This window comes from Candoia aspera, chromosome 1 (assembly GCF_035149785.1).
Source record: "Candoia aspera isolate rCanAsp1 chromosome 1, rCanAsp1.hap2, whole genome shotgun sequence".
Classification (NCBI taxonomy): Eukaryota; Metazoa; Chordata; class Lepidosauria; order Squamata; family Boidae; genus Candoia; species Candoia aspera.
The window spans coordinates 825368-836302 of record NC_086153.1 but is presented as its reverse complement, the minus strand read 5'-3'; the positions used below and the strand labels follow the sequence as shown (position 1 = coordinate 836302).

General features: G+C 57.1%; 1 protein-coding gene across 1 annotated transcript; it reads left to right on the top strand.

Moving 5' to 3' along the window:
• The first annotated feature begins 2037 nt into the window (after positions 1–2037).
• Positions 2038–8498, top strand: LOC134488617 (sperm-associated antigen 5-like). The gene is made up of 14 exons (XM_063291080.1): positions 2038–2069; positions 2378–2459; positions 2551–2684; positions 2766–2931; positions 3019–3127; positions 3459–3536; positions 3614–3725; positions 3875–3986; positions 4592–4672; positions 4743–4874; positions 5660–5734; positions 5827–5907; positions 6543–6669; positions 8371–8498. The coding sequence occupies exons 1-13, from the start codon at positions 2038–2040 to the stop codon at positions 6612–6614; spliced, it is 1266 nt and encodes a 421-aa protein (XP_063147150.1). The 3' UTR covers positions 6615–6669; positions 8371–8498.
• The last annotated feature ends 2437 nt before the right edge of the window (positions 8499–10935 follow it).

Below are 10935 nucleotides of genomic sequence, written 5' to 3'. Positions count from 1 at the left end.
CTTTTATAACGAATAATACTACAACAATCTTAACCCCATTAAGCCTAAAAGCCAAGCAATTATTATTATATCTTACAGATACCTTATAAATCTACAAATCGAACAAGCCTTTAAAAAGTTCATTAAATCTTAATCCAAGTCATTAAAAAGAAATAAAATCATAATAACCTCATAATCAATCCAATTGCACATTGTTAAATTTTTATCCTACTTCATAATAAACCAGATCATTTACATATCTCCCGATTACACCCAAGGCATTTTTCTTGCAAAAATCAAACAGCCCAATTGCCCCCCTTAAAAATTCAGACTTCTCAGCAAAAAAAACCTCCCACAGAGCAGATTCTCCTCTCTCCCATAACATCTCCTGAGAAAGTCATAACCATCGCTTAGAAAAACAGCTTTAATCTGCAACTCAAACTTTCGCTTTAACCCCTTCGGCACCAAAATACGGTCTTCGTCTGGCATTACTTCGGCCTCATTGTCAGTAGAAAGATCAGCATCCTTTTCTGGATCTTCATCTTCTTCCATAACATCTTCAGCCAGATGACACACTTTAGAAATAATCTCTTCCCCAATGGCCCTGACAGCACTCTGAAAGGATCTCTTTGAAGGTCTGCTTTCGCTCACAAGGAAACTCTGAAAAGTCCTCTTTGAAATCCTCCATGTTTCAGGCAGTGGATTATGGCACCCCCTGGATACTTGACTAACGCGGATAGGAGCTAATGAGTTAATACAAAGCATCCGAATGAAACGGAAACAGGAGAAGAAGTGCTAATAAACAGGTCCCAGAGAAAGTGAACAGAAAGCTGAAAGCTGAAAAAGGCAGATCCAACTGGTAGGAAAATGTTCAATCCTTCAAATTCAGTACAAAAAAAATAGCAGGAAGGCAATTATTTATTCTCAGTCCTCCTCAATCTTTAAACAGGAAAACAAGCCAAAACTTAAAAAGGTTTTTAAAAGTAATCCAGAAATAACAAGCACCAAGACAGTGCGCTTCTTCTTACTGTAGAAAACCTCTCTTAGGGTACAAAACTTCAAAAAAAAAAGTAAATTGGGTGTTTTAGAAATGGGGTGGCTGGACTTACTGTCCCTTTAAGGGCTGCAGCACAGCTTGGAAATGGTGAAATCCCAGCCTCCCAGTGAAGTCCTACCCGTCGACCGCACACGCTGTCCACGATCTCCTGGCTGCAACTCACTGTCCGGAGGACAAATGGGTTGATTCCAAGCTTTTTCCTTACTCTGGAAAAAAGCTCTGGGCTACAGGAGAAACCAGCCTGAGCCCAGAAAAGCTGCCACGATGCCAGATCTGCCCGCAGAACTCTCAGGCACAGCTGCTCAGTCCACCATATTCCCACTGGAAATCCCACGTGATCGCCAGCCGGCTCCTGGCAAGCAAAATCAATGGGGAACCATGTGGTTAGCTTAACGACCACATGGTTTGCTTAACCACCATAAAAAAGGTCGTAAAATGGGGTTGGATTCACTTAATGACCGATTCGCTTAGCAACTGAAATTCTGGTCCCAATTGTGGTCATTAAGCGAGAACTACCTGTAGTTTCTGCAGTAGATCCCCAGCAGCTTTCCCTGGCCAGGTCCTCTCCTGATGCGTTGGAGGACACCGCTGGTCAAGCTTGGCTGTAGATGATGCAGACTGTAGGCTGACACTTGTTGGGTGGAGGGGGGCACCACGAGTCCTTCAGTTCTCCTCTTGGGGTCGTCTGCCATGGGAAAGTTGACCCATGCCCCTTCTGCAGATCTGCAGGCTGCTCTACAAAAGGCGATGGCCTCGGAGTGCCAGCTGGAACAACTGCAGGAGGAACAGCTGGCCCTTGCCCGGCAGCTGGAGGAGAAGGCGGCAGCTGTCCAGGAGCTGCGGGAGAAGGTGGCCTGGTGAGTCCTGGTGGGGCTGCTGGCTGGCCGGCCGGTGCTCCAAGTCACCTGCATGGCTCAGCCTTCCCTGACCTGCTCCCTACAGATGTTTTTGGCCATAACTGCTGTGACCCCACCATCGCACCACCTCTGCATGAAACATGGATGGGGGTGAAGCTCACCGGCATCGTTTTGGGGTCTCCTTTTCATTTAATTTCACCTGGGAATTATTTCCCCAGAGGCCATATTGAAAATAACTGGTCAGCGTTTGCTTTTATCTGTGGCTTGATTGGGCGGGCCTCGGAGGGAGGCCAAACTCTGAATGTGCTTCTCGTTTTACCATAGTTCAGGTTCTCGTGTTGCTCGGGACTCTTGCGCGACCTGGCTGTCCTGGCTTGTAAGCCTACTTTAGGCGTTGCACAAACTCAGCTGGTTGCGTCCATTTGTCAAAGTGGCTTTGTAGCAGGGTCCTTCCTCCCCTGACTGGGGGGATTCTCTTCCGCAGGCTGACTCAGGAGAAGGAAAGAGCGGAGCAGGAGCGCGACAGTGCCCAGCGGGACTTTCGGGAGGCCTCGGACTGCCGCGAGGTGGGCGGGGAGCCGGGAGGGAGGGGAGGCCTCTGTTCCTGCGGCTTCCTTTGGGCTCCATCTTGGGGTGCCTTTCTCCCCCCCCCTGCAGTTTATAGAGCAGGAGAACCAGGTTGCACGGCGCCAGCTCAGCGAGACGGAGGGAGAGCTGAAGGCCAGCCTCTCGACTCTGCGGGAGCGCAGCACCCAGCTGGAGGACCTCAGGGATGCCCACCAGAAGCTCCGGTAGGGCCTGGGTCCCTCGCTAAGGTCCCTCAGGGTGGACAGCTGAGTCTGGGCCTCTGACGCACCTCTTCTCCTCTGCAGGCAGGAACAGGAGTTGCTGGGCTCAGAGCTGGCCGGCGCCAGGGCTGAGCTCCAGGGCACCGCGACCAGCCTGGGGTCACTCGCCCGGGCCGTGCTGGAGGTGGGGGCGCTCCAAGCCCAGTTCCTGGAGGCTGCAGACCTTCTCCAGACAGCGCTGCCAGGCGAGGTAGGACAGACCCGCTTTCTCTGGCCGGGTCCAGCTGCCTTGGAGCTCCTTGGGGAAGGGGCTCCTCAACGCTGGCTTGCTTTCCAGGCAGCCCAAGTGGCCCCACGAAACAGCGCCTGCACCCCGGGGCGGCGCACCCCTCACCGCTTGGGGACCTCCTTGGTGGACAGTGTCTTGAAAGCTGCGTCCCAGGAAAGTGAGCGATCCACAGCTTTGCCTCCTGTTTTCTGGGCCTTCGTTTTATCTTGGCCCAGGTTTTCCCCAGCTGATGGACTACAGGTCCCACGTGCCCCTTCACCCTCCGTCTTGGCAGGAAGCGGCCCTGCTCGGCTCAGTTTGCCACCCCCGAGCCATGAAGCAGGGGGAGAGCGCAGCAGCTGAGGGGGGCTGCTCTGCAGTACCAGGGAAAGGAATGGGGGGGGCTTCCTTTGTTTCCTACATTGGTCACCTACAGCCCCCTCCTTGCAAGGGCTCCCCCCCAGGCAAAATCTGACTTTGCTAAAGGAGGAAACCTTGGTTTCTTTCAGGCACGAGGACCCCAGGCCTCTGGAGCGAGACCACGGCGTTTACACAGGCAGCCCCGGCGGCCCCTCCGCAGCCATCAGGTACCCCTTGCTCTGGGGCAGCCCCCCTGTCCTCGCCCTGCTGCCTTCTCTCATCCGTGACTGGACTCTCTCTGCAGAGATCAAGGCCTCCCTGGCTGCCCACACTCAGGACCTGCAGCAGATAGCAGAGCAGCTGCGCCTCCTGGCCAGGCGTCGTCAGGAAGAAGTCCGAGAGCTGCGGGCCCAGATGTGAGGGTTGGCGTGGGCTCAGGGAGGGCGGCTGACTGGGGAGGGCGGCCTTCTCCCTGGCTCTCCCTGGCCGGGCAGGAAGGGGTCTTCCGGGGCCCTCTCCAGGGCTGAAGAAGCCACTGTGCCCTGAGCTACCTTCCTTCTGGTAGTTTGCAGCTGGAGCAGCAGCTGGAAACCTCTCAGAGGCAGCACCGGGCCGAAATGGACTCCTGCAATGCCGCCCGTGCCAAGCTGAGCAAGGCTTTCCACCTGAGGATCCAGGTGGGCTCTCCCAGAAGGTGGGAGGGGCTGCTTGGCCTGGGACTCTCTAGCACATGAGAAAGGATGTTTCTTCCCACCCCTACAGGGATTTCTGCTGTTGAACTGTTCCCCTAAACTAAGGTTCTAGTCCTCATGGTTCTCAATAGAGGACTGGCTTAAATAGGAAATGGCCTTAGGACTGGCTGAGTTCATACAGTGCAGTAAGCCACGATTTGTCAATTCAGACAGAAGAGTCTCATTCATGCCCCACTGTAAGCCATGTTTATCTGATTCCACTCTCCCATGCTGAGGCAGAGCCAGTGCCCATGGAGCCGGGCCGTGAGGTTGGGTCAGAGTCGCACAGGGAGCATCTTGGGGCTTCAGGCGGAGCCCTCCCCACCCGAGAATCGCAGGGAGGGCCCAAGGGTCACCTCTGGCCTGGGCACATTCTGGCTTCTGCAACCCAGTGCCCTCCAGTTTCCTGTGTTCTCAGCAGCAGGCAGCTGCTTTGAAGGGGGGGAGGGTTGCAGCTTGTTGCTGCAGCCTCCCCAGACCTCCCAAGGGCCTGGAAGCCTGGCACACCTTGCTGCTGCTGCTGCTGAAAAGTCCCCCCTTTTTCCACCCAGAACGAAAAGGAGTTGCAGGAGCTGCTCCGTCAACAGGAGGAGAAGCAGGACCAGCTGAGTGACCAGAGGAGGGAAGTGGGGGTACGTCCGGGGCAGCGTGGGGGGTGCCCTGCCCTGCCCTGCCAGCAGCTGACCGGGCTTTCTTCGCCAGACCCTGCAGGAGGAGGTGGCCCAGCTGCGGCTGGCGCTGCAGAAGTCGGAGACGACGGCCACTACCCTTTGGGAGGAGCTGAGTGGGACCCGACTCCCTGACGTCCAGGAGAAAATCTGGCTGCGGCAGGAGGTGCGAGGGGCTGGGCTGGCTCTGCCCGCATCCTTCGGCACACAGCTTCGCCCTCTGCTTCCAGCCCGTTCTCAGTCCAACCCTCAGGCCCCGCTGCACTCTCCAGGCTTTGTGACGGCCTCCCTTTTCCACGCCTGGCGAGGGACCGGGAGCCTCCTTGTCCAGAAGGAGATGCGTTCAGCGGAACCGGCGGCTGCTTCCAAGAGTCCCCGTCCCTGGGCGCTTTCCTCTCCGCTCAGATTAGCTTCCTGGCCGTGGACCGGCTGCCCTTGATGGAGTTCTGTGGGGAACTTCCAAACTCAGAGGCTAGATGGCTATCCCAATATTGTGCGTTTCTGTGGGTCTGTCCTCTTTGCCTCGTTCTTGCAAGTTACTTTTGTAGTAATAGAACCGCTGGCTTAACGTAAGTTGATTTTTCGGAGAATCTCAGGGATGGCCGGTGCTCAGGGCTGTTTTCCCTGAGTGTTTTGCATTCTCCACGGGCAGGAGCAATTTGCTGCTTTCGTGGGAGCAACTGTGGGCGTGGTGTGTTTTAAAAGCACCGTAATTCTGCCAGATCTTTACTGAGCTATAACCCCTGCCAGCCTGGAGGCCCTTCCTTCCAGGTAAAGGGCACAGGACCACAGCTCCAGCCTGCCAAGTGGCAGTCGACACCAGCCGTGCGCTCGGTTGGCCGCTTTCCGCCCTGCACTCCCCAGAGGAAGCTGGGCAGAGTGGAGAAGCCGCTGGGTGCCAGGCCGGGTGCCCCCTTCTCGGGCTCACGACCCATCTCTCCTCCCTTGCAGGTGGGGAAGCTGAAGGAGCTCCTTCTTCAGAAGGATGCCGAGCACACGGAAGCCCTGGCCCGCCACGTGGTGCAGGTGAGGGGCTGGGAGGGTTGCGCCTCCCCTCGTGGCAGACCCTCGGCACCCGCCCTCACCCTCCCCTCCGGGGCTCTGTGCTCCCGCCACAGGTGAGATGCCTGGAGGACCGGCTGCGCCAGGCCCAGCAGCTGCTGCGGCACCAGGAGAAGGCAGAGGTTGGGCTGAAGGAGGTGAGGGGCCTGGGGCCTGCCTGCTCCCCTGGAAGTCCCGCAGGGGGGCAGCCTGCCCAGGTTTCGTTCTGAGGAAGAGCAGCGATGGCAATAAGCCCAACCACCGAGGGCAGGTTGGCAGCAGAAAGCGGGTACCTGTAGAACGGGGCCCATTCCATTGCCATGCCTCGCGCTTTGAGTGGATTGTCCTCTTGCTTCGAGCAGCCTCTCAGACCCTGCGCCCTCAGGGTTGGTTAAGCTCCCAGTAGAGGATTCTGCCTGGAGCTGAGGTGGCCTTGCCCTTGTTGGGGGCTTTCAAATGGCAGCTGGATGGCCACTCGCTGGGGAGGGGAATGGGTGGACTAGATGACCTCTAGAGTCTCTTCCAGCTGGTACCTTCTGTGATTCAACCCCCGCAGCCCCTTTGGTCTGCTAGCGAAGGGAACCGCTGCCGCGACGTGCGGCCAGGAGAGCAACCCCGAGTCTAAACTGCCATTTTAAGTGGGGGGCAAGGAGGCCTCGCCCAGAGCAGTCCTGCGGCCAGCCTGTGCAGGGCCAGGGGCCTGGATTCAAGACCCTGGGAGAAGGGTGACTCCAGGCGGCTGTTGCTGCCGGTCAGAGCCCAGTGGCCTCAGCGCTGTCCTGTATCCCGCCAGGCCCTCTCCGTGTTGCCAGCTGAAGTGTCCGGCCTCGCCGAGGTGCAGCACCTCTTGGACCTCCTTGACTGAAGCCACCGGGGGGGTGGGCAGCAGGAGGCCGCTCTCACCTTGTCTGTCCCTCGAAGTAAATGTTGACATTACCTTTGCAAGGCTCGGCCTGTTTGTCTCTGCTTCCGCCCCACCAACCGCGACACCCTCGGCTTGGTGTGGTTTGCAGACCCCCAAGCTGCGCTTGGTGCTTCCTCTGCCCCACCAGCGGGGCCCCCGGCACAGAAGGGTCTGGCTCCCTGCCAGCCTCCCAGAGCATGAGGGAGCCTTGCTTGGCAGAGGAAGCCTCTGGGGGCGGTCAAGGACGTGGGCAGCCAGGGGCCCCAGGAGCCTCCCTCGGGGCCCAGAGGCGCTCTGCCCCTGAACTGCAGTTCTGTCTCCAGAGTCCTGTGATGAAGTAGCAGCAGTGCAGGGAAGGACATCAGAAGCTGTCCGGTGGCTTCCTTTGTAGCTAACAAGCTTTATTCAAGGGCGCCACTTTAGTCAGAAAAGGGGTCACCACCCCGCCCCCCCCATCAGACTAATGTGGCTCTCTTCCCGCAATGTCACAGGGAAGCCCAATGCTGGCATCGTTTTTCCTTGTGAGCACAAAGGCCTTCCTAGAAAATTAGCGAGGGGCTACAGCCCAGAGCCTTGCCTGGAAAAGGAGAAGGCAGCTGGGGCGGGGGGGGGGGGGGCAGAGAGGCTTCTCTGGGGCCAGTGGGCTGTGGGAGGGGGAGCTCAGCAGTTTGCTGTCTGGGAAGGCGAGCCTCTGCTAGCCCCTTGGCAGAGCAAGCCCCGTGTACCCCCGCCCCCCCCCCCCGCTGCCGTTCCCAGCCAAGAAAGTGCCATGGCCGCCCTGCTCCCTCCAGAGCTAGGCTGCCTCTCATCTGGCTGGCAGTTAAGTCGGGGGCTGGGGTGGGGGGACCTCTTCCTGCGTCCCATGGGTCTTCCTACTTTCAAGGGCGGGCATTACACACCCAGCTGGGTCTTCTCCACCGCACCAGTCATCCCTTTCCCTATGGTTTGTCCTTGCTCTTATGCCCGGATGGTGTTGTGCCTCCCCACTCTCCTGCCAACCCCCCCTGCAGGGGGGTGAGCTGGCTTTCCTCAAGCTGGAGGTTGCCTGGGGAGCCTCCTCCCCCACCCCCTGGCCTAGATTCCAGTTGCTCAGAGCCTTTGCCCGATTCCCTTGCCAGGGAGGTGGGAGTCCGCTCCCCCCACAGCCCTGGGCCAGAGGGGGAGGATGGGGCCGCTGCAGCCGCCTGGGGAAAAACGCCAGCCCCAGAAAAGCTGTTTCTGGTGGGCATGTGACCAGTCAGCCCTTCTTTCGCACAGGCCTCCTTCGATTTGGCTGGGCTTGGCTTCTGCCACTTGTACGAAGGATGCAAGCAAGCCCTTTATGTTACAGAGAGGAAGGAAAGGGCTGAGAAAGCCCTCGAAAGCCCGGGTCTGTGGTGGGGGCTAGCGAAAATAAGGTTCATCCCCCCCATTCATCCCACCATCAACCATCAGCCCAACTGTAGGCTGGATTTATGCCCACATGTGTTGAGCCCTCCCCTTCAGGGAGATTCTCTTTGCGCCCCCCCCCCACCTGTCTGGGTGACACAGCTAATCCTCCACAACTTCTGTATTTGCTGTTTTCTTATTCTGAATGTGTAAACAACTGCTTGCAAATATTTAGCAGATACATACACCCTTGGGTTTGCAGAAAGGTGTGTCCACCAGGTGGGGTCAAAAATGTCAAGGAGGCGGCTGCAACAATGCAATCAAAGCTCTGCCTGTTTTTTGTGTGCAGTGCCTGCATCCTGGCAAGATCATGCTGTCAAAGGCCTTGCTGTGGTCAGCAAAAGGAAGGGCACCCTCCTTAAGTCCTCTTCATTCTCCACCTTAGGCTACGAGCGATCTCGTGCCCGTCTGCCTGTTTGCAGGGCACAGGTCCTTTCCGTAGGGTGACTCCGAGGAATTAGTGCAAGTCTGGTCATCTGCACTCCGTGGCCTCTGGCATCCCTTCTCTGACAGACGTCTAACATGCAGGTCCCCCGTGTGTTGATACCGAGCTGCCAGCACCTTGCCTGCATCTTCCCCTGCAGCTGCGGGCTTTTTGTCGATGCCTGGTACTGTTCTGCTAGTTTATTTGCTGTATTTCTGTACTGCTATACTTCCCAAGCACTTGAGGCAGGGCACAATTAAGAGACACTGCAGTAATAACCCATCAGTAAAACTATATAAATTGTGTATCATAATAAAACTCCAATGAATATAAATCTGCATCCAGTGAAGAGATGCCAACCCCAGATGCCCTTTGGCAGAATTCTGTTTTCAAGGCCTCCTTGGAACTCGGCAAAGCAGAAAGGGGCTCTTCTGCAGCAGGGCGGCTAAGAGCTAGCAGCCAGCCCACCTGGACAAGCATGCCCGACAGGTAGGATCCCCTTGAGGTAGATGGTCCTGCAGTACCTGGTGCCCATATCAGCAGTTTGAATTGTGCCCAGAAGCCTACTGGCAACCAGGCAGTGCCTACGGCACAGTTGTGAGACCCACCACCACATTTTGCGCCAACCACAGCTTCAAAAGCTTCCCCAGGCAGAATCCAAGCAGGAGGTGACAAGGGCAAGAGTCATTGTAACTCGGGCCACCTTCTGCAGGAAAGGCTCCAAACCAGAGCCTCTGCCAGCTACCCAGCAGGAGTGGTGAATCTAGGAGAAACCTCACGTGGGAGGGAAGCACAGTTCCTGGCATGGTTAGAGCCCCAGGTGGTTTCTGGACAAACTAACCCTGGATCTGTCAGTGAAGTGGGTGGGGCTGGGCCAGGAAAGGGCTCTGCCTCGCAGCCAGGCGGGCAAGATTCCAAGCTTGTCCTCACGGCCCAGAGTCCTATGAAGGCACTCCCAGCACAGCGCCTGAGCAGTGCCCTGGAGGCCTCCAGATGTTCTTTGAGGACTACACCACCCCTCGGCATGGCATGGCACGGCACAGCACGGAGATCAGGCTGTAGGGAGGTAAAAAAAAAATCCTAGAAGGTGGTCACAGCAACCCTTTGGTCCTGCTGCCCCCAAACCTCCCTGGATGGGGCCACCATCAGCAGGAGTCGAGTCTGCCTTGACGGAAGCGTTCCCTTTCCCTTATTTTCAGGCTCCCGGGTAGCCTCTCCACAAATGCTTCTGGCTCATCCCATGTCTAAAGTCCTCCCCCCTTTCTCTTACTTACTCTTGGCTATTCCCTGGTGACTGGCAATTTTCCTAGACTTCCTCTGCTCATAAAAGCCGCTCTCCCATTCCTTTTCTGGTCACACGCTTCTACTCGATGAAGGTTTTTTCCCTCCTCTTCCTTGCTTGATGTTGGAAATCTGCACTCGGGAGCTGGTCCTCCTGGTCATCCAGGGCAAACCGCTTTGGAGCAGACTCGGTTCAGCAGAAGCCCCGCCTGGAGTGGCTTTGCACAGGCACATGCACCAGGGAAGCCGCTTCTGCTGAGAATCGCTCCACTTGGGGCCCTCCGTCCACCACGAAACAGCCCAGTTCCCCAAAAGTTCTCAGATGGGCATTTCCACTTGGGCACAGGCCCCTCGGGGCAGACGTTCTGTGCTGCAAGGACTCGGCATCTCCCTGGGAGCTAAGACAGGCTTGGCTGCTTCGCTGCGGCCACAGCAGAATGCGTTTAGTGCCCTCTGTGAGCACAGCAGCTTCAGAGATGTCAGACGTGTAAGAACATAAGCAGGGCCATTTTATTTGTCAGATTTCGAACCTGCCTCATCATCAAAAACAAATGGGGGTGACATTAACAATAGGTTAATTCAAAAGAATAAGGTTATATTATTCCCAAAACGTAAATGCTAACTTAACCTGGCTGGTTTTGTCCTAACCCTGAACCATTTGGGTTGGGCCCTGCTGAATGCGAGTGACACCTCGCACGCCTGCCGCTGCAGCAACAAGGACACCGCCGAGATGGCCACAGGCACTCTGTGGGCACAGTGGGCACCGCCCCTGGCTTCCCTGCTGTCATCTCTTGAGCAGCCCTGTCCAGGAACGGGCCAAAAAGGCATCTGCGGTGGCTGGTCTTTGGGGGGAGGTTCCCTGGGGCCATTGGGAACATGGAGGCCTTGCATCCCCCCCCCCCAGGTGAGGGCAGGATGCCCCCAGGGCGCTCTCCTTGCTCCTGCCAGCAGCCACCCCTCCCTTGGTCCTCATCGCTCCAGCAGGACACGAAGGCGCTGAATCACAAAGGTCCTGCTCCAGACTCATTCCAGGGAAGGTGGCGGCTCTGGGGCACTGGTGGTGCTCAGCAACTTTCCTTGGCGAAGGGCCGACCCCTCCGGCCTGCCCGGAGGCCCCCTCTGCCTACCCCTGGTCAGGAGACTTTGCTT

Bases quoted from the DNA above. Each gene is read 5' to 3' on its own strand.
- LOC134488617 (XM_063291080.1), top strand. From the start codon at position 2,038: ATGGGGGTGAAGCTCACCGGCATCGTTTTGGG. The intron at 2,070-2,377 runs GTCTCCTTTTCA...TCTCTTCCGCAG, and splicing joins CTCACCGGCATCGTTTTGGG to GCTGACTCAGGAGAAGGAAA. The intron at 3,537-3,613 runs GTACCCCTTGCT...CTCTCTCTGCAG, and splicing joins GGCCCCTCCGCAGCCATCAG to AGATCAAGGCCTCCCTGGCT.